The sequence below is a fragment of the Tricharina praecox genome (assembly GCF_024521635.1).
Source record: "Tricharina praecox strain CBS 144465 chromosome Unknown BZA05scaffold_25, whole genome shotgun sequence".
Classification (NCBI taxonomy): Eukaryota; Fungi; Ascomycota; class Pezizomycetes; order Pezizales; family Pyronemataceae; genus Tricharina; species Tricharina praecox.
The window spans coordinates 241,672-263,803 of NW_026250427.1; the positions used below are offsets into that span (position 1 = coordinate 241,672).

At 54.4% G+C, this 22,132-nt stretch overlaps 6 protein-coding genes and 1 non-coding gene across 7 annotated transcripts; 3 read left to right on the top strand and 4 right to left on the bottom strand.

Annotated features, from left to right (window-relative positions):
• Positions 1-900: 900 nt before the first annotated feature.
• On the bottom strand, positions 901-3,508 carry BZA05DRAFT_142887 (uncharacterized protein). Its single transcript, XM_051478919.1, has 8 exons — positions 2,895-3,508; positions 2,630-2,822; positions 2,458-2,566; positions 2,304-2,400; positions 2,206-2,240; positions 1,523-2,142; positions 1,157-1,442; positions 901-1,103 (listed from the first exon to the last, which is right to left on the bottom strand). The coding sequence occupies exons 1-8, from the start codon at positions 3,177-3,179 to the stop codon at positions 1,052-1,054; spliced, it is 1,677 nt and encodes a 558-aa protein (XP_051336579.1). The 5' UTR covers positions 3,180-3,508; the 3' UTR covers positions 901-1,051.
• A 738-nt stretch (positions 3,509-4,246) lies between these two features.
• Positions 4,247-5,461, bottom strand: BZA05DRAFT_447694 (putative 40S ribosomal protein S4; the record flags this gene model as incomplete). Its single annotated transcript, XM_051487178.1, has 5 exons — positions 4,247-4,300; positions 4,354-4,909; positions 4,971-5,046; positions 5,109-5,194; positions 5,448-5,461. 5 exons carry the CDS (start codon positions 5,459-5,461, stop codon positions 4,247-4,249), a joined length of 786 nt encoding a protein of 261 aa, XP_051336580.1.
• Positions 5,462-6,259: 798 nt separating this feature from the next.
• On the top strand, positions 6,260-6,332 carry BZA05DRAFT_t252. Its single transcript has one exon. It is a non-coding gene; the product is annotated as a tRNA-Cys (tRNA).
• BZA05DRAFT_407413 (serine hydrolase FSH) lies at positions 6,308-7,491 on the bottom strand. The gene has a single exon (XM_051484629.1). The coding sequence runs from the start codon at positions 7,219-7,221 to the stop codon at positions 6,514-6,516; it is 708 nt and encodes a 235-aa protein (XP_051336581.1). The 5' UTR covers positions 7,222-7,491; the 3' UTR covers positions 6,308-6,513.
• Positions 7,492-7,545: 54 nt separating this feature from the next.
• BZA05DRAFT_438439 (uncharacterized protein) lies at positions 7,546-9,914 on the top strand. The gene is made up of 6 exons (XM_051486497.1): positions 7,546-8,108; positions 8,169-8,371; positions 8,431-8,477; positions 8,534-8,578; positions 8,630-9,579; positions 9,804-9,914. Exons 1-5 carry the CDS (start codon positions 7,611-7,613, stop codon positions 9,454-9,456), a joined length of 1,620 nt encoding a protein of 539 aa, XP_051336582.1. The 5' UTR covers positions 7,546-7,610; the 3' UTR covers positions 9,457-9,579; positions 9,804-9,914.
• Positions 9,915-10,840: 926 nt separating this feature from the next.
• On the top strand, positions 10,841-11,972 carry BZA05DRAFT_407415 (uncharacterized protein). The gene has a single exon (XM_051484630.1). It carries the CDS (start codon positions 10,945-10,947, stop codon positions 11,752-11,754), a length of 810 nt encoding a protein of 269 aa, XP_051336583.1. The 5' UTR covers positions 10,841-10,944; the 3' UTR covers positions 11,755-11,972.
• Positions 11,973-15,511: 3,539 nt separating this feature from the next.
• On the bottom strand, positions 15,512-17,381 carry BZA05DRAFT_342023 (Cupredoxin; the record flags this gene model as incomplete). The annotated part of the gene is made up of 2 exons (XM_051481017.1): positions 15,512-17,156; positions 17,221-17,381. The coding sequence occupies 2 exons, from the start codon at positions 17,379-17,381 to the stop codon at positions 15,512-15,514; spliced, it is 1,806 nt and encodes a 601-aa protein (XP_051336584.1).
• Positions 17,382-22,132: the final 4,751 nt, after the last annotated feature.

Consider the following 22,132-nt stretch of genomic DNA (forward strand, 5'->3'; position numbering starts at 1 on the left):
GTGAGGCAGCGGAACTGGACTTTTTTGGCGATTATCTGGGGGAAATTATGTGGAGAAGGAGAAGCAGCTAGCTAGGACAAGTTTTCTTAAGTACCCGAGTACTAGTACCTAGCGGTAGATCTGGCCTGGGTTTTCCGCCCGCTCGAAAAAAATTCTTGAACGCACATAAGTAAGCTTATGAATGCGTTCCGAAAGGAGGAACAAGGATCTCGCCTCGCGCCGACTTACCATCTTCCGCTCCGCCTGGCTGGCTGGCAGGTTGGCACCTATCACCGCCTGTCTCCCCTTTGTCTCTGTTGGCAGTTGGCAGTGGCAGCCGCAGTCATTATGTGGCGCTGTCGTCGGAGGTTATCATACCTGCGAGTAGGCACTCTATGTGCCTGCGTCAGGGGCACTATCGCGGCTGAACAAAAAAAAGTTGAAGTATCACAGAACCCCGCGGCTCCGGTTGGACGCGACTGTGCCTTCCGCTTCGGATAAGGGGTTAGTTGGTGGCGTGGGGGCGTGGGGGCGTGGGGGCGTGGGGGCGTGGGGGCGTGGGGGCGAGCGTGGGATGGGCACGTGAGTCCTCACAAGGTGTCACCCATGTCGTCAAGGAGACGTCCTTTCATGTTCGATTCGCCAGAGAAGTAGACGGGCTGTATGCGAAATAAATCGATGTTCTTTCTCTTTCGTTTTCAAGATCGATGCGGTCAAATACGGAAGATGCAACACAAAACTGGCCAACTTATCGTTTCCGATGAGCTGGAGCTCAGCTGGAGCTGGGGACTGTTGTAAAAGGGGTTGCGGGAACAGAAATGAGTATATAGCTTTGTGTCACTAGAAATTCTCAACAGTTGCTGTTTCAGCCAGCTTTGTCGCAGCTTTGAAACATCACCATCATAGCAATACGGTACTTCTGTGGCTTGGGTCTGTACTTGACGTCGATTGTGGCCAACCCCCGACACGCCACTCGACGATGTTCATCAAATATCACCCATGCAAGATCATTCTTACGGCAAAAACCAAACCCACATATAGGAGTTTACAAATGGATATATACAACGCCGCCCTACGTCTCTGCCGGATCAGCATCAATGATCTTCCCGGGATTCAGCAACCACCTGTCAACTATTAGTCTCTTCCACCCTCTCACCAGTCGTCACGGAACACTCACAGAGGATCCAACGCGGCCTTAACCGTCCTCATAACCCCCAGCGTCTCTGCACCGAGTTCCTTCTTGAGAAACCCCTTCTTGCCGAGTCCCACGCCGTGCTCGCCCGTACAAGTTCCCTCCATCTCGAGCGCTCTATCGACCATGGCGTGCACCACCTTCTCTATCCGCGCCACATCCTCGGGATTCTGCTTGTCGTACATTATGCTCTCGTGGAAGTTTCCGTCGCCGACGTGTCCCAGGATGCTGGCGAACATGTTGAGAGAGTCTAGTTCCTTTTTCGAGATTTCTTCGCAAGTTAGCGGGAGCGCGGGGGACGAGGGAGGGAGAGGGGGGGAGGGGGGGGGGAGGGGGGGGAGGGGGGCAAACCGATGATATCAGCCAACCGACTGATCGGCACTGCCACATCCGTACTCCACACCTCCTCACCTGTCTTCCTGAGCGCGAGCATGCTCCACAAACTCTCCTTGCGCGCACTCCACAGTCTCTTCGCCTCGTCGTCGCTCTTTGCAAACGTGAAGTCGCCCGCCTTGTGTCGCTTTGCGATCTCCTTGACCGTCGAGATGTTATCCAGCACTCCCGCCTTGGTCCCCGAGAACTTAAAGAACAGCGTGGGCACCTCCTTCCACACCCGTCCGGTCGACCCGGCCTTGTTGACAACCATCATCTGCACATCGTCCATTATCTCCATCGCGGCCACGGGCACTCCCGCTCTCAGCACTCGTGACGCGGCGCCGGCGGCGTCGCGGATGGTCGGGAACGTTACCACGGCGACGGTAGTCTGCTGCGGAATCACCGCCAGCTTCAGCGTAATCTCAGTGACTAATCCGAGTGTGCCCTCGGAGCCGACGAAGAGCCCGTTGAGGTTGTAGCCGGCGGAGGATTTGCGCGGGCGACGACGGGTCTTGATAACAGTACCGTCGGCGAGCACCACCGTGAGGTTGATTACCCAGTCTTTCATTGTGCCGTAGCGGACCGCGTTCGTCCCGCTTGATTGGAGGAGGTGTCAGCGCCGAGGTCACAGCTGTTGGATGAAGTAGGTTCACGTGTACCTGCAGTTCGTCCCAACCATACCGCCTATTTTCGCCTTTCCCGAATGCACATATCAGCACCACCGCCATCACACCACCCACACCAGTAGAATACCCACCGTGGGCCCCGGATCCACCGGAAAGAACAATCCCGAGTCTTTAATCTGCTCGTTGAGGCCCATCCAGGAAACGGCAGGCTGCACGACGATATCCATACTACCGTCCACCTGTCAGCACTCTTCGTACATATCTGCGAAAGAAGAGGCATCTCACTCCTCCTCGTTAAACTTCACAACCTGATCCATATGCGAGAAATCGATACTCATCCCGCCATGCGGCGCCGCAAAATTCCCCTCCAGACTGCTTCCGCCAGAGAACGGAACTGCCGGTCCCCGATCTCATCAGCTCCCGCACTGCCTCAAAAGATAAGAGAAGACAGACGTACTCATAGGCACACGATAATTATGGCACAGCTTGACGGTGGCCACGACCTCGTTGGTGTTGCGCGGGTAGACCACGGCGATGGGAAGGCGGTCCACGTTGATTGTGCTCCACGAGCTGTAGCCGTGCAGATGTAGGATGTCGTCGTCGGTGCTCACGGCGTCGGTGCCCAGGACTGCGCGGATCTCCGAGACCGCCTGGGGGGTATCAGCTTTCGTTCGCATACCTGCGACGGACAGACGACGGGGAGGGACTGGCTAGGTAGGTACCTTCATCATGTCACCAGCAGTACCGTACTGTGGCAGCGCAAGGAGCTTGCTGGCCACCCTCGAGCTCGCGCCTGCTCCGGTGGTGGAGGAGCGGTAGTATTCCCAGCCTGCAATGGATGCGCCGCCGGTTACTGCCGCCAGCGTAAAGACGGTCGGCGTGCTCCATCTCGTCGCCCTAGTGGGTGGAGGAGGTGTCGTTGAGCTGAGCCGCCGACACTGGCGCAGCGCGGAGCGCACTGGTACCGAGTTCGAGCTCGAGCTTCGGCGGAGGGCGGAGGCTAACATCGTGAGAACTGGGGGCTAGACTGGCTTGCGTGCGAGGGTGAGGAGGGGATTTGGGATTGGGGATAGAGTTCCATGATGACCAGAGCACTGGTTGGGGCGGGCCCACGTCTTGCCTGCCTGCCATCGTGCGTGAATTCCGAGTCCAATAACGAGGTGTGCATTGCCGCGCAACCGACACCCCCACCACTCACGACTCATCCCCACGACTCACACTACTCCGCTAGGCGTCCGGAAGTAAAGCACAAGATGTATTTACTTATTCCATCGCCGCAGGCTGCCGCTAGAACCTCGCATTGCATTTCGCCGAAGCACCAACGAAGATCATCAAACTGCTAGTTACATGGCGAACGCGGGGTAGAGATGTATTTCGTTTGCACTCTATGTATGAGGTATGTACCTTACAGAATTCGACGGGAGGTACCTATCCTTGTACATGCACTCGGCGCCGTTAAAGGCATGGACGAGGACCGGCGGGAAACAAGTCCGAGATTGAGTTAGGCAGAATAGAGATAGTGGAGTGCGAACGCTGGGTTGAGGCCCCGTGAACTGCCGAACTGTAATGGGTGGGGCAGGATGGATGGATCACGCGGTGTCGTCAGTATGGGTATGGAGCTCTGGGAGTACATATCGGCTGCTTTAGTCACTGGTGGCAACAGCCCTACCGACGAATTGCGTATCCGAGTACAGAGGATACCGGTATGTTACATAGAAGCATGCGCAGGACGGCGGTACATGATTGAACGGTAGTTGCAGCATCGGCACTGTGCAACTCCCATGTTGACAACTGACAGACAGTCTCATATTCCCATACATTTTCACCAATTGGCATAACTACACCAAAACTCCCATCGCGCTCCGGCCGAGCACAACGGATCATCACTGGTGGCAGATTTCACAGGCATCACCATAGTACGCAGAAATCACTACACGAGGTACAATGAATTCGGCGGATAAAAAGCAACCCAAACTCCAATCCAAGGAACTTTTTGGACTATGTGTATTCCCGCTCCTTGTACCTAGAAACGACAAACAAATCCAACCCAGAGCGACCCACGACCAATTGACATTTAGTTGGCAATGGCAGCGGCACGGCGACGGTCACGCTCCTCAGCAATGGTGAGCTGTTTCAGAGTTAGCAATACATTCTAGAACATGGATAGATGGACAGTTCTACCTTGACACCCTTGCCCTTGGGCAGCGAGATCCAAGGCTTCTCGTCTCCGATGATGAAGACGTTGCTCAGACGGGTGGCGAAGGTGTTGTCAACAGCATCCTTCATGTGCACAATGTCGAAACCTCCATCGTGACGCTCACGATGGGTGATGACACCGACACGTCCCATGTTGCGACCACCGGTAACCATGGCGATGACACCAGTGTCGAACCGAATGAAGTCGGTGATCTTGCCGGTGGCAAGGTCAACCTTGACGGTGTCGTTGACACGGATGGCAGGGTCGGGGTAACGGATGGTGCGGGCATCGTGCGTGACGAGGTAAGGAATGCCCTTCTTTCCGAGCTGGACGCGCTTGACCTTGCACAACTTGTACTCGGCCTCGGTGTCGGTGATACGGTGGATGGTGAAACGTCCCTTGGTGTCGTAGATGAGACGGAAGTTCTCGCTGGTCTTCTCGATCGAGATGACGTCCATGAAACCGGCGGGGAAGGTAGGGTCGGTGCGGACCTTGCCGTCAACCTTGATCAACCGCTGCATGACGATGGCCTTGACCTCACTGCGAATTATCAGCACATGTATCGAGAAAACTTGCAGGGGAAAAAAGCAAATGTCCATACCGTCCGTTCAGCGCATACTTCAGCCTGTTGCGGATGAACACAACAAGAGGCATGCAATCCCTCAACTTGTGGGGACCTGATGACAATACCCGTCAGTGACGAGGTACGGAGACTACTTCTCGAAGAAGCGATTCATACCAGGCGAAGGACGGGGCGCGTAGGATCCCGACAATTTGTCGAGAAGCCAGTGCGATGGGGCATTAAGCCGCTTCAAGTGCTTCTTACTGCGCAAGAGTTAGCCATCTCCCTCCCAATCAAACCCGAAGCATCCACCGCCCAACAGGAGAGAATAATGCGATTCAGAATTCGAAGGCAGAGGTTTGTGTAGTAGTCGCGACGCTGATCGTATATTCCCACGCGTCGCTTCCTCTTATCCACATTCCTCCAGTCCACCGAATCATCGTCGCATTATTCCCTTCCGTCGGTCGTTCGGTCGTTCGGTCGTCGGTAGCGAAAAGATCGAAGAGTGCGACTTACGGTCCACGGGCCATTTTTGTCGATTATGAGAGACTTGGTCGGAAAGGGTCTCGTCGTTGGTCGTGAGGGGTTGCTGGTCTTTCGGTTAGTTTCGCGCGGAATAACAAAATCGACAGTTTGGCGGAGCTTGCGTTTGGATTGTGTGCGCTGTGAAGTGTGGGGGAAAAACCACAGTCACAACGCTAAGGGCAAGGTACCACACCATCACTCACGTCACGTGGCTGCACCCACAAATCCTCTAATTTTAGGAAGCGCGACAACTTGTACTTCACAACGCATCACCCAGAATTCCCTTTGAAACAAACGGAGTGCAACTTTGGCTCCTAACAGAGCGGGCAGGAAAGGAGTGCGACGGTTCGTCATAGTCTAGATAGGTTGCATGTGAAATAAACTGTAGATCACACACACTCTCTCTGGGCTCCTAACGTTGGGATGTGTGAAGACAACCGTTGAGAACAAACAATGCGTCTTTACTTTCCCAGTAAATACAATGCACGAACAAGCTGAGGCGACGATTTTGGGGAGTTTCAGGCACTGCCAATGGCCAATATTCGGGTGATCATGGGACTCTGCTTTGTTTCGGAGTATGGAAACTGAATCTTTGTGATATTCCGGGCGGTCGATGACGCATAAGCCGATTAAGTTTCAGACTCAACGGTGCACATGGGTATCTTTTCGCTCGTAAGAGACAGTGTTGCGAGTGTCTTTGATCTGCAACTTCAACAACTGAAGGCCACGTACCTATTGAGTGTCAAACTTTAACCTAAGACATCAATGATTGAGCACGCAGAGAGCTTGATTTGCCACTGAACGCTCTGGTAGCTCAGGGGTTAGAGCGGTCGATTGCAGATCGACAGGTCCCTCGTTCAAATCGGGGTCAGAGCTGGCTATGTCACACTGCGCGTGTTCCTTTTGGCAGTGAGAAGGAAGCAAGCTTTGGTCCGTTCTTTTGGATCTCGCGATTCGCGAAATCATGACAGTTGAGTGAATGGATTCTGGCGAAGGGATACGTCTATGATCTAAGCTCTATCGTTCTAGAAATCAAAAACAACGCTTTCTACAACCCTCAAAACATTGCGAGTAGATCATCAACAATCTCCTCCTTCTTTTCCTCCTTCACACTGCTCAATATGAACCCGACGAGCGCATTAACCATTGGCTTCTGCGCTGGTAAATAATGTCCACCAGGATGGTACACCGTCCGCTTATCCCCATCCACACACGCCTTCATGAGTTCGAGACTCCTTTCCTCATCAACAACCGTATCCAAACTCCCAATAACATGTAACACCTTCGTCTCGATGCTTGGTTCGTACCACTCCCGATACATGTCGGGCGCTCTGAAGCCGCTGTAGCAAACCGCGAACTTCAACGGCGGGTGCGAGGTAGTAAACTCCTCCGGCCGCTTCCGCCCCTTCTCCAGGATCGCTGCGAGAATAGCCGCGAAGGCGGCGCCCTGGGAGAACCCGATAACGCCGTCAAACGGTCCATGGGTGTCGAGGTACGACGAGATGAAGAGGAAGGTCTCTGGAAGACCAGTGTACGCGGATGTGGGCGTTGCGCGTCGCCACCACGCGTACGCTTCGAGGTCGGCTGCATCGTCGGCGACCGCGTCGCCGGGGATGTCGGCGGGGGAGAGCTTAATCGGCGCTGTAGGAAAGTGAAGGGTTGTGTCGGCGCCCAGCGACTTCGTTAGCGCCTTCTGGACGGCTTTCGTCTTCGCAGAGAACAGCGGACCGGATTGCGTGTAGCCATGAAGGAAGAGAAGGTTCATGGCGATGGTGGTAGGTGAGGACGGGCCGGGTATGAGGATGAGGGATGAGAGGAGGACGGAAGTGACAGTGGTTATATCATGGTGGACGCGACATCGCGGGGATGTTTCGGACGGGATTGATCATCATGGTGAGTCTAGGATTAGTTACTTCTCTAGCCGAGGCGGAACGCCACCGGAGATACCCACGCCAAGCCGAGAGAGGTTAGAAAGCGAGTACGAGGTTATGAAGCGAGTGCAAAACTGTGGACTACTACGAGAGAAAAAGAGAGAGAGATTTTCCTTTTTCAAATCGTTGCCGAGACGACGGCATCCCACCGAGTCACCGAGAAGTATCACAAACCACACCTTCATCATCCTCACCCACCACCCTCGGTACCAACACAATCGCAATGGCCGCCAAGCTGCTTCGGCGGCTGCTCAGCCTCTCTATTTTCCTCTTGATCCTTGGATCTTTCTTTTTCTGCTTCACCCTCGCAGATCAGATCGTCCCTCGTGCTGACTCCCCTCACGTCCCTGTCACCACTCACTTGCCTAGCTTCCATGGATACCCTTTCCCAAAATCTAGGCACGGTTCAGACGTCAAACAAAAAACCCCGCCTTTCCCGATTAACCAGATTGTGCTCTACGTCTGCGGCGTCATCTTCGTGACCAGCGGGATAGTCCTACGTTTTGTCTCCTACAGAGGCGACCAAGAGGACGACGTCGAGGTACTCAGGTCACGTAAGATTGGCGACTGGGCTGTCTGCATCGCCTTTGTGTTGTATCTCACCGTGACCGGCCTCCAGTTCTTCCTCCTCACGGAAGGGTATAAACTGGCGGACCGCATCGATCCGGTGTATGGTGCGCACTTTGGCGTGAGTGTGGACGTGCGCGTGCGGAAAGGGAAGGTGAGATATTTGGACCGGTTGAGATCGAAGAAATATCGTTGCTGATCGGTTTGTTAATAGATCTTGTATGTGTCAAGGATCCTCTACTCCGTGGTCGTCTACGCCACCAAGATTCCCTACCTGGCGCACTACTCATCGGTGCGCCATGTGAGTAATCCGCGCTACAACTACTTGCTCCGGGTCCTGGGGGTCGCGACCCTGGTCGGCTTTTTCGTCGCCATTTTCACATCTATGTTCACCTGTGGTCGTCCGAGCAACAGCTGGTGGGTGACCGTTTGTGTGTGCCTCCAAGTGATAACGCATGATTGACAAGCATGTGCAGGGCTCTGGGACGCTACGAGATGTGCAATCCGTTCTTGAATATATGGAGTAAGTACACCGTAGCCATGAATATTTTTGGTGAGAGGAATGACTAATTTTACCAGTACTGATGGCCAACTCAATCCTCAACCTCTCCACGCAGACGCTGAGTACGTCCTCCTCAAGTCCCTTTCCCCTCGAACTACCACTAACCCCATTAGTCCTCCTCTATCCTCTCCAAACGGCGGTAGATATGCAAAGCAGCAGCATCCTGCTCCGGACCAAAGCTCTCTTCATCTTCTTCCTCTACGGGATGTGGCCATTGGTCACCGGATACGTGCGCGTGTTCATAATCCTTTTCTACATCGATGTCAATACCGGCGCCCCGCTCACCTCTCCCACCTCCCTCACCGCTATGGCCACGGAGTCCGACATGGCCGCGCTGATCGTCACCGCTTCGATTCCGCAGTACCGCATACTTTGGAGGAAGGTTACGACCGCGGACGGCATATTGACCATCTGGTGGTATTGGTGTTTCTCAATCGACCGTAGGTGGAGGAAGGTGCTGCTGTGCGGCCAGCAGCCGACGAGACGGATTCATCCGCCCTGGATTCGCAAGAAGAAGGCAAAGAAGAATCTCCGGCCGGGTGCGTTCAATCTGGATCTCGGAAGCTTCGAGTTCAACTATCCAGCCGGTACCGTGCGTGGAAGTGTCGAAAATGTTGCTGCAACTGCTACCGCTACCGGTTCTTCGGACGTCGCCGCTGCTCCTGCCGCTTCTGCTGCTGCTGCTGCTTTTGCTTCTCCCATGACCACCAGTGAAAGTGGCGCGGCCTGGAGCCAGCCCGCTGAGGCGTTCGAGTTGTCTGATTTGGGCACGGGCGTTGATGCCACCGGCGGCAACTATGGCACCAGAAACAGGAGCAGCTACAGCAATGCTACTGGCGGCTTACACCACAGGAACCGTAGCATCGCCGGGAGTTCCACGATAACAAGAACAACGGCAGAAACTAGCGCCGGAACCATTTCGGCTCCCTTTCTCCGGTAGTTGTGGTGTGCCTGGTGTTTTGTTTGGCCCACCGGCTCGGAGATGGCTAGACGGAGGAGCCGATGCCGCTGCTGGTGGGATGGAGGTGGACATTAGATAGGCAGAATTACATTTTCACTCTTAGTATGGCACCTTTTTCTTCTTCCTTTCTGCTGTTTGTTCCGCTTCACAGTACAGTGATTTGGAGGAACGACACTGCCACGGATATCCTGTCGGCTTTGACCTCCAGGTATCACATCGAAACGCGTCGCAGTGCTATCATAGTTCTCGGTCTGCGAGAGCTGCATGAAGCCACGGGGGTTCTTCTTGCGTCGCAAACGTATCAACTGACTGAATGACTGATACAGAAAGCATACGGACATCCATAGAAGAAGATATATGGTGGGAAAATCGGAGGAGCAGGTTAACTTTCTTTGCATCAATACTACGTTGCGCACATAGCTCCAAGATCATACTAGTACATCTCATCCCCTTCTCTCTAAAGTTCACTCCATCAATCGTTCCCTACCAGGCTACCATGGGTCCTATCTTCAATCATCACTGAGTAACATCCTCCAAACTGGAGCAATAACTCTCAAGAACCAGCAGTTGGACTATTAATGTCCGATGTGCGACTTCAGTGGGCGACATCCATCGTCCAAATATGGCAGGCACATCCAGTTCATGATCTATCACTTGCTCTTCACGTGACTAAGGTTTCGGATCCCGCTTCATTCTTTGTTTGTAGCTTGATAGCTTCTTAGTGACAATAGAGAGTCCTCACTCAGAGAGACGGACTTTTAGAGATCGCCGAGGCAAGATCTGCTATGAGCCGAGGGGCCAAGTGGCTGCTACCGTATGATCGCTAGGAGGATAGGTGATAGAATGGATTATGGAACTTCACAGGGAATAATCCATGAAGAAGCCCGTATATCTACCCGACTGTGTTTACAACATTTCAAACGTTTGTTCGGTATGAGTCCAATCTCCGGCAGGATGCTCTCGATTCACTACAAGTTCTCGCATGTAGCGGCGGCGGAACAAACGGGGAGACCAACACCGGGTTCCTGCACAACATTCCACAGGTGAAAATCGAGTTGACGAGGACTTGTTGCAAGAGCCGGTAGAATAACCACAGGGGCTGCTGCACTTACTTCTCCTTCGCTTTTTGCTGTTGTGTCTCCCAAATCACCCCACATTAGACAAAGACATTTAGCCCAAGTTGCGTCGAACACTATCGTGGTCTCGCACTATTGGCCTCCGTCGGAAAAGACGAGGGAGGAGTAACGAGAGGTAGACGGGGAAAGACTAGAGGTAGTCTCGTGGAGTACCCTCACACATGGCGCCACAGCGTTACACGATCCTCGACCGGCAAGAACGTCGTCCCAAACCGTCGGCTCTATGTCAATACGCATGATCGGTCGCTAAACGTGGAAGTGGGGAGATGAAAAGGAGGGGTGCGTCTTCGCACCTTTGATACCAGTGCCACCTCAACTCCTCGCACATACCATGAACGCACTCCCCATCTGCGAACCATGCAATCTCATATTCCCCCATCGCGCCGCACTGTGGGAACATCGCATAGCAGCTCAACACTTACGATGCAACCTCTGCAACACGTACGTCGTCGATCCTTCGCAGTTATCGCTACACCTACAGCTTTTCCACACCGACCTGCGGCACAGATACTGCTTCGAGTGCGCGTGGGTGTTCGCTGATGCCGAGGCGCTCAACTGCCACCTCCAGTGGAGTCCGCGACATCGGTCTCAGCGGCTGCAGTACGCGCTCGCACCAGCGGTAGTAAGCGTTCAGCAGACGATGCAGGGATATCGGAAGGAGAAGCAACATCACTGCACCGAGTGCGAGCGGTATTTCGTGAATGCGGCGGGACTGAAGTCGCACCTTGCGAGCAGTTTACGGCATCGGCGACCGGGCTCCCAGAGCACCGCCGCAAAAACCGGACGCCTAATGGTGACTAATATACCTTGTGCCGTCCCTGATCGCGAACGTGAGATTCCGCAATCGCAGGCAAAAGTCACGAGGACACAGAGAGTCCAGCTACCCCACTGCGCACAGCAGAATGCCGTGCCGGCTACTGCTGCAGTGAAATCCGCACAAACGCCGACCTCGGTGAGCCGACACCAGCGCCCCGGTCCGGCGTTAGCATATCGTACTCGTACCACCCGAAAACCCCGCCCTTCAGCGAATCTGTTGCCGCAGCCTGCTCGGAATACTATTAAGCCATCACGACCGACAGCACAGCAGCCGACACCGGAGCCCATTATCCCCTACCGCAATACATGGCTGTGGTCTATCTGATAAACTGTACCTTGTACCTCCCCGGAGGTCATCTGATGGTCCATGTCGCTTCTCCGCCACGGCAACCGCAGAGAGGCTGGAGGGGAGGCGTCAGGTGTACTGTAGTTCTGCTGCGGTCTGGATTTTGCGGATTGTAGCCAGGTTGTTCTAGGCTCGCAGATCATATGGTGGTTATGTAGGCTCGAGGAGGAGGAGGAGGAGGAGGAGGAGGAGGAGGATAATGAGGATGAGTATTGTTTACAGTAGGTGAGGGTTGGCAGATTTCTCAAGCGCGTCCGGGCAGCACCAGCATAAGAGTGGCTTCTCGATGTATCTATTGCGGGAAATACGATTAAAGAGAAGAGGAACTTCTGTCGCGGTTGCCATTACCGGTATCCTCGGCGATGGAAAACTTGGACCTGTCCATGACTGCTTTATAACGCCGCGCCACATCGCGCTGGCTGGTAACGGGGTCTCGAACCCCCGGCCGGCCACAGTGAGCAGGAAAGGAGTGCGACAGTTCGCCATAGTCTAGATAGGCTGCATGCGAAATAAACTGAAAATCTCTCTCTTTCTCGTCGGGCGTCATAACAAATTACATCCGCAACATGTACTCTACAGCTACTCTACAGGACCCACCCGCGCGCCAGACCCATTGGCTCTCCTTTCTTCGCCCTCTCGCATAGCAGCCAGAGAAGCACTGAAAAAAAACAGGGGATCCAGTCAGAACATCTGCAGCTGAGCGCCCAGACCCAAATTCCAAAAAGTAAGCAAACAGTACCTAACCAACACATAGAGATACTCTCATCCCCAATCGACCCGCTGTGACTCGGTGAATCACAGAGGAATCGAAATGAGCGATGACCTGATATGTGTGTTGACCTGGTATGTTCACCGATGATGGTGGGGAGAAAAGAGAGAGGAGAGAGTGGGGGAGGAGAGAGAGGGTTTTATAGGTGTTGTGGGAGTTCTTGGAATCAAAATTTCGCCCCCGCATGAGCGGTCACTCGTCGTCGCTAGCCCTAGGCACTAGCGTCACTGGCGGCAACACCAGGAAAAATTGAGGAAAGCTCCACCAGACCTGGAGGAGGATGAGGAGGAGGAAAGCATCGCATCGGGACCTAACAAGGGTGCCCAGCAGGGTAATGCGTCTGCGGCCGGTGCGAGGAAGTAAGAAATGAGGATATGCAGTGATATGTTCTTGGTGTGATTTTCTATGTTATTTTTTTGGCTGGCAGCGGCCCATCCAGCGGCGTAACCGGCGTTGCAGTTTCTTGGTTCTTTAACCTACCTACGCTGTGTACAGCTCTACCACTATGGCCCGTTACTGCGCCGCTGCCTACCACCGGATTTCACAAAGGAAAAACTTTCCTGGTGTTGCCGCCTGTGACGCTAGTTCTTAGGGCTAGCAACGCCGAGTGACCGACTATGCTTCTGCGAAATCGAGAACCCGCCAACACCTATAAAAGCCTCCCTCCCCTCCCCAACTGTCTCCTTTCTCCTTATCATCTGCGAACATACCAGGCCAACACACATATCAGGTCATCGCTTATTTCGATTCCTCTACGATTCAGTGATTCGCAGCGGGTCGATTGCGATGAGAGTATCTCTATGTGTTGGTCTGGTACTGTTTGCTTACTTTTTGGAATTGGGGTCTGGGCGCTCAGCTGCAGATGTTCTGACTGGATCCCCTGTTTTTTTTCATTGCTTCTCTGGCTGCTATGCGAGAGGGCGAGGAAAGGAGAGCAGGTTGGTGCAGTGCTTGGGCGGCTCATGTTGAGTACTTAGTTGCATCCAATCTAGAACTCGTGGAAGCAATGAGTTCAATACTGGTTCCCTATTGCTCTCTGCCCAGCCCTCCCCGAGCGTCAACCCTGGTGTTGAGAGAGAGAGAGATCTTCCTGTTTGATTTCGCATGCAGCCTATCTATACTATGGCGAACCCACGACCTCCGTTACTTGTCCGCCCTGGCCAGTCAAGGTGAAAGCCCCGGTACCGACCAGTCCGATGCGGCACCCCACTTCCCCTGCCCACCCGCCTCGGGCCGACACAAGCAAAATCCCTGGTGTTGATTTTCCTTACCGCCTGCTAGGCTTTGAGAGCGAATCTCTGGCCTGGGCCGGGAGCATCGTAGCTTATTCTCTTCATAGCTGTTTGTGAGTCCGTGAAATTAACCGAATCACCCACCTACTGTCCAACTGTCCATTTACTGTGTCCCATAAACCCAAATACGGTATCTCTGCGTATTGAGTATCGAACGGCAGCCCAAGGGCCAATGCAACCACAAATAGTACCAGCAAGCCGGCTTCTTTTTGGGCAGAAACGTACCTAGCCCAAAGCAACTGTGGCACACCATGTACTCTGCGTGACCTTTTGTGCAGCGTAGTCTGGTGTGATCTACTCCGCAATACGATACGATACGAAACCAGCCCTGTCATCCGTGCGAGGTGGGGCCCACTAGGTGCACGTATCGCATGGTTAGCTCCGTGGATCACTCGGGTATGTCGGATCGCAAAAGCTTACACGAGCTATATGATACGAGTTTAGGAGTAACACTCTAGCCGTAGTGCTAAGTATTTCCTTCGTTTACCGTAAATGGAATACGGGGCGGGGCGATTTCCACCGTGCCGTATTCCTCGAGGTACCGATGATACGGGTGGAAGACGAGGTCAGACGGCACGTGCCGAGGCCGAGAACAAGCATACAGCAGCAACAACCGCGCACGTAAGCTATACGAGGGGATATACCGAGCCCTGCCCCGGGTGAGAATCGAGATGCTGGCTGACGCCGATTCGGGACCTTCCGCGGGTTTGCCCGCTGCCCTGCGTTCAGACGCACTGCATACATATCGCTGTGCATCTCCTGCGAGGATTTGTCATTTCTCTGCAGAATGCGCACTGCGCGGGATCTATGACGGGCACTGGGCGGAATCGATACCCGTGGTGACGTGTCCTACCTAGGTACACCGTTGAACCCGATTTGACCCTATTTCCACGGCCAACGGAGCCCTCCTCTATGATATTTGGCTGCGATGTTGTTGCACTGGCTATGAGAGAGACAAAGATCTTCAGTTTATTTCGCATGTAGCCTATATAGACTATAGCGAAAGAATGCAATGATAAACAAAAAAAATGCTCATCATCGCACAAACCGAGTCATGAACCATGCATCGCTTACCATTACACCGAACAGTGAACACCCCCAGAAAAACTCATTCGGCCACTGAGGCGAGGCGTCACAATCGCAGCGAAGAGGTGCACAACAGTCCAAATGAGTGAAAAGATTCAAGATTTATCATTAAATAATAATTTTTGATCGCCATGCCCCCATGTCCGACCCATCCTCCGTCTCCCCGCTCCTCCCCACCCCCTCCCCTGATCGTAACTTTCGTATCCTCCATGTCATCCTCCATGTCTTGTATCCTCCGCTATTACTCATCCTCTCATCCCCTCACCCCCCTCCCCTCATCCCCCCTCCGCTCCTCCACCTCTCCCCATGCCAATAGATCCATCATCCTCCCGATTATCGCACACTCATAAATCCCAGCCCATGCAAATTCCAAGCTACCGATGCAACGCAACGCAAGTGCAAGTCTATCCCCGCAAACTCGAGGTCCAAAGCAAACATCAAACATCATAAACGGAAAAATAGAAAAACGAAAATGAAAATGATAAACGAAAAAAAGGAAGAGATAATCAAAAACGCCTGTCGCAATGCTCATGAATAGGAAAGAAGAAAAGACAAGAAGAGGAGAGATGGGTGGTTAAGGGTGGTTAGCCTAGGCCACAGTAGCGGTAGGCTCAGCGATCTCGGCGATGGCATTGCCGGTGAGCGCGGGGCCGACGCGGGTGGCATGGTACTCCTCGAGGGCGGCCTCGACCTTCTTGACGTCCTTGTAAGCGCGGAGCTTTGCGAAGTTTGGGAGGACCTCGTCTCTAAGGGTGCGGATGGAGGTGCCGCGGTACTCCTGGGGGCGGAAGCGGGGGTCCATGGGGTCGATGAACTTTGTGGTCTCGGGGTAGCCGAAATCCGGGAGGGAGGTGATGTTGAACGCCGCCATCATGTCGTGGTCCTCGTGGATCAGGTTGTGGCAGTGGAACATGTACACGCCGTCCCAGGGCGCGTACTTGGCGAGGACGGTCACTTTCTCGTTGGTGCCGAGAGCGGCGACGTCCTTGAGCGCGGCCGCCTCGTAGGGTGTCACGTAGTTGCGCCCGATGGTCGTGTTGGTGCCGGCGCGCGGAGTGACGCCCTCACGCGCGATGATCTGGAAGTCGACAAGGTGGATGTGGATGGGGTGCGACCAGCCGCCGCCGCCCTGCAGCGTCCACTTCTCGGTGGTGCCGCGGGGGACGTTGCGGACGATGCGGTTCTTGGCGTCGGCGAAGGAGCGGTTGTTGATGGTCCACTCTCCGGCGGGGGGCGGGCCCTTGGGGCCGAAGCCGAACTGGAAGTGCTGGTCGACGGCTTCGTGGTTGACGGGGAGGTCGAGGTCGACGAGCTTGGCGGGGAGCGGGCCGTTGCCCTTGCGGCTGGTGACTTTGTGGCCGACGCGGAACTGCATCACGTTGCCAGTGCCGTAGAAGATGGTGTCGGCGAAGGTGTCGGCGGACTTGAGAGTGAGCTTCTGGCCTTTGTATTGGGAGAAGTCGATGACGACCTCCCAGCGCTCGGCCATGGCTTGCACGAGGGACTCGGTCTCGACAGGGTGGGAGAGGAAACCAGAGTCCGAGCCGATGACCCACATGGGAACCTTCTCGGTCTCGCCGTAATCGCCCTTGCTCTCGAGCGTGAAGTTGAAGGTGTGCGAGGCGGCACCGTTGAGGAAGCGGAAGCGGTACTTGCGGGGCTCGACCTCGAGGTGGGGAAGGATCTGGCCGTTGACCGAGTAGGTGTCACCGTAAGTCGAGATGCGCTGCGCGCTCTCGTCACTGATGTTGCCGTTGGCGGTGTAGAAGCGGGACTGGAACATGAGCGGGATGTCGTATTTGCCGCGGGGAAGGTCGAACTTCTCCTCGAGGGCCTCGTCCTCGACGATATAGAAGCCAGCCTGGCCGGCATAGGCGTTCAGTGAGGTGATTCCCTGAGCGTGATCGTGGTACCACAGAGTGCGGGCACTCTGCTTGTTGGGGTAGTAGTAGTCCTTGTACTGTCCGGGCTTGATAGTGTCTGCAGCCCATCCGTCGAACGGAGCACGGCTGTAGGAGCCGTGAAGATGGATCGAGGACTCTCGGAAGTACTCGTTGACGAAGCGAACGACCGTCTCGGTGCCCTTCTTGATCTTGAAGGTGGGGCCCGGGACCATCCCGTCGTATCCGATGAGGGTGGCATCCTCGAGGTCGGGGAAGAGGTTCTTGGTGAACTCCTTGATCTTGACCTCATAGAACTCGATCTTTGTGCCAGTCTTCCTGTCGGTGTATGTGCTATTGGGAAAGAAATGTCAGAGCGGCTGCGTCCAAGGGGATGAATGGGAGGAGAAAAACTCACGTCATGGGTTTCTTGACAGGAGGAATCGGAACCGGATACTCGAAGTCGTGATTATAAGGCGGCGATACTCGGCCAGAGGGAGCTGCTCCGGGTTGAGCAGTAACAGAAACGATCGGAAGCAATGCTGCCACTGCAGCGAACATGAACGAGAGAGAAACCATCTTGCTGTGATGCTGTGATGATTGTAAGAGAAGCTGTTGGGACGTGGTGATGATCTGTGAGGAGGATGGGGAGGAAATCTTCAACATGCGGATGTCAGAGTGTCTTATATCCCATTGAGTTCATCAGGCCCTCCGGTACCTTTTGCTCTGGTCACCTTTCGTCCCTCCTTCCGCAACACTGCCTCCATGAAAAAAACCTCATCTGCTGCTATGGCGTCCGCTTCCATTCGCAGTAATCGAGGTCTGCCACGAGACTTCAGGTACCATCTGGGACCCTGCAAGCGGTGCTGACTGGTAACGACATGGTATAGTACTAGTACACTAGTACAGTGGCTATTTTCGAGCGAGATCGAATGATAGTCAACTTCTAGGCTGGGTGCAAGTTCATGGGGTGGAAGCGAGCGTGCGACCGGGCTGAGTACATAGAATGTATGTACTTTGAGTCGAGTAGCCATCACACAAACGGATAAGACCGGTGTGTACCGTCCACCAGGACCCCATGCCGTGGTCTGTCAAAAGGCAACAAAGTACAGTGTTGGTCGATTGGCGAATAAGAACAACAGGCCAATAAGCCAAGGCCCTGTCCTTGCCATGCAGCGTGAAGGCTGAGGACTTTGCGGATACTCTACATAGTGGAGGCGGTGGAAGACAGGACAAGAGACCGACCGACCGGCAAGCCAACAATAGACGGGCTGACAGGTTCTTGAGTCTTCACCTCGTATCCCCGCAACATGGGCGAGATCATCCCCCAGTCCGTTGAGGGGAGCAAGCATTGCAGAGATTGCCCGCCTTGGAGATATCGTGAGAGCAAAAGCGAAGGTGAGTCCGGTGTCGGCTGTGCGGTGGAAGAACGGTTAGGCCGACCACCGCCTCGAGTCAACCTCCACCCCACCTCGAGATCCAGATCCAGATCTGCATGAGTGCTTATTTTTGTCTTTCTTATTTTTTCCTGCTTCCCCTCGCTTTCTTGGATCGAAACCGGCAGTCTGTCGGAGAAGAAGCAGCGGATGAGCTGAAAAGTCTCGAGATGCAAACAAGCAGCACTGGCACTACTCGAAAGGCCCCCCATGATTTGTGTCGACTGGATCCAAGTTGCAGACTGCGATAGCCAACCAGTTGCCAACTAGTGCAACGCTGTTGGAAAGAGGTTACTCGATTATTCCACTGCTCATGCCTGCACTTTGGCGGAGCCATACTTACTTCATAGTTTATCCACAGGCGATGGGATCGACAGCGCGGCGGTGGCTGGGCTGGCTGGACTGGATGGACTGGATGGCTGTAGCGCGTTCAGCTATCGTACTATGTTTGTGCGGAAAGAAGGAGAGACAGATAGATAGCGAACCAAACCACCTTCCGCTTCACGGTCACGATGTGCGGTTGGAGCATCATCTTGCATCTGCATGGCAGCTAGTTGATTGTGAGTCGAATATCTGTCTGCCGGCGCGCGGGACGGTCGTCGGAGTGTCGGTGTCTGACATCAGAAATTAGAAGTGCGATACTATTAATACGCATCGGATACGACCCTGCAGATTCTAACCGCAGCCGCCAGAGCCTCACAATCCATCCCCGTCCAGAGCTCACTGAGCCTCACTCCCACTCCCACGCCCACTCCCACACTAGTCCCCCACTCCTACCTCCACACCCACTCCCACACCCATTCACACTCACACTCTCACTCAAAAATGTTCTTCAGAGTGCACGCCTATGACTGCCTGCAGAATGCACCACACTTGCCAACACGACCGAGCAGGGATGGCGGTGGCCGCGGCTTTTGCCGGCCTGCGCATCGAATCCTACATGTCCCGGCCCGCCCGTGAGCGTGAAATGGCTTTGTCTCTCTCCTTCGCTTCGCTCGTGGCGGTCAGCATATCTCGCGATTGCGGGCACCAATAAGGACCGCACTCGAGCAACCCCTTCAGCTACGGCTGGAATGCGGGATACAATTCTCAGCTCAGCGGGCCCTCCGGTGCCGAAGTCGCTCGCCTTCCAACCCGCACGCTGGCAAGGCGAGACTTCGACATGTGGCCGCTCGACGCTAAATTCCGTGCCCCCAAGAATCTAAGTATGTACATGGCGACCGGTCAACGGTGAACTGCTGAAAATATGAACGACCGGCATCGGCTGAATCGATGTGACCCGCAGAAAGTACCGTCCTCTCTCAAGATTTCCTTTCCCCCCGGCGAATGATCGTACGGAAGGAGCATACCAATCCCTCCAGCTAACATCCAGACCAGCAGTCCATGGCGAGTCATACATGCTCGTAGTTCCTTCCGACGACGTCAATGACAACGGACACCCACGGAAGGAACGGCCTTCCGCTGGGTATCAACTCTCAAGGCTAAGCGGGCGTCCACGATCCAGTTCCAGTGTTCGTGTGTTTGTGTGTGTTCATTCTACCAGGTTTTTATTTTTTTTGCCTGACGACATGCAGGTGAGAACATGGGACGAAGGCACAGCAGACTGGTCCAATCACTTCATTCGTGCAGCGCTGCGAAGACCGAACCTTACTATACACTGAGTTACCTAAACAAAACTTCCCGTACTAGGTATGCGATGCTGGGCACGCTCGCCAAAGACTGCAGAATCAGTATGTACGGTATGTACTCTATCCATAGAGTAGGTACCTATAGTTATGGGCGGATAACTAACAAGTAGATATCCTGGCCCCAGCCAGCCCAGCCCAGCCTTATCGAATGGATCGTGATTACTTTCGATCCCAGTACCCAGCAACCAACCCCGCGGACACACACCCGGAACCACCGGCACCATTCGGATCAACGCTGCACAACACACATGTACTTGCTTACTTGGGCAGAGTATCGAACAATTGCTGCCTACACACATGTTCTTACCTACTCACTTGGCTGGGGAATCGAACAATCCATGTACTTACCCATTTCCTTGGCTGGAGAATCGAACAATCGCTGCGGCGCTGCCTACATACATACGAGATCATCCGTGTACACTAAATATGTAAACACCTATCTAGGCCCCAGGAAAGACAACTCACGCTGACGCCGGGGGTGGCCAGCGACGATGAAAGCTTAGCATCGGATCAGCGGGTGTGATGAGGAGGAGTGCGCCTCGCTTGAGAACGCAGCTATCTATTCTCTCTCTCTCAAGGCGTTATGACACTCTACATACAAACATGGACAGACTTGCCTCGTATGGACGCCGCGCTCCCCGCACATGAACATGAACATCGAACGGACGAGCTTCGCCCACCCCCAGCACAATACACTCGCAATGGATGGAGTTGCCACTTCGCGAATAGACGGAGTGTGGGCACCGGGAAAAGCCCTCGCAGATGAACACCCGTGATCACTCCCTCTCCGGTGAAGTAGGTACACGTTCTAACTTCAGCCGTACCGTACCTGCTCCTCTCCATCTCACAGGTACGGACGGAATAAGAACGTGGGGGTGAAGACAAGCAATTTGGGGGCGAGCAGAGAATCTTCCTCTCGGTTCGGCATGCAGTCTGACCGCCGATAATCCGGTGAGCGTGAGCGCTGACAGCCTGAAGCTAGACAGAGGAGCACCACATAGCCGGGCCGAGTGGGCAAGTTTTGCGCGTCGGGACCCGAACGCCGCCCCCAGAACACCCCCGACGGTCAGCGTGGAGTACCCAATTACCTACCAAGTATGTATCGTCCCGGATGCAGCCCTGCGCTCTGGTGCCCAGCTACTGCTACCGCACCTAGAATGTGGACGGCTTTCGATTCCTATCTACGGCACTCTAATCCAAGGCCCGCGGACTTATTCGTGAAGCCTAATGTGATGAATTACACTCATGCAAGGTGCACCTACTCCACGGTCGTGCGCTCGTGCGGAGAACACCGAGTGAATGAGTGTTCGTATGCAATCAAACAATACCCATCATCGACCCATCGCGAATACAATCTTCCAATGTTTGCATTGCGAATTTTGATCCCGTCCGTGTGACTGACTGTCCGACGGTCGCATTCCTTCCGTCAGGCTTCACTGTCATCCGACGTCCCATACTTGCGTCTCGCCCAGCGCGCCTCGTTGTAAATGAGCAGCCAACGGATTGCTGTACCACCACCACTCAGCACAGGCACCACCACCAAAAGGAACCACTGGCACCAGGAACAGCCGAGTGATATCTGTGTACCGTGTATCGACACACATCAGCCCCCTTTTCTAGGCAGCCACAGTACAGTCCAGCTCAACTCAACTCAACCCAACTTAACCCAACTCAGCTCTCACTCACCGCCTGGCTGTCACCGCCTGGCAGGTTGTCACCTCGCATTCGCCCGTCCACACGCAGGTGGTGGTGGGGGTGGTGGCCCGAGCTTACATACTCTACTCTACATACAGAGATTGCTGGTATGTATGTATGTATGTATGATATGTACGTGGCGGTGACTTGTCACTGTCACTGTAACTGTAACTGTCGCTTATGTCCCAGCGGGCGACGGGCTGCGGATTGCGGGAACACCTGATGATTACGGCAGACTATGTATCATGGATAACGCCCGGTTGCCCGGTTGAACCCCGGTTTTCCCGGTGCCTGGGGCCTGGCCGCTGGTGTCGTCGTTGTAGTCGTCTTCGTGGTCTTCGCCGCGTGCCTAGCGTGCGTCCGTCGGGAGGGAGGGTGGTCGGAGGGTGGTCGGGGGGTGGTTGGGACAAGGCGAGATAGACGTCGTTGCGTGCAGTTCTACAAGGCACGGCAAAGGCGAAATTACATGTTTACTTCCTACTTACGCATGACCGCCGCCGCTTGACGACAT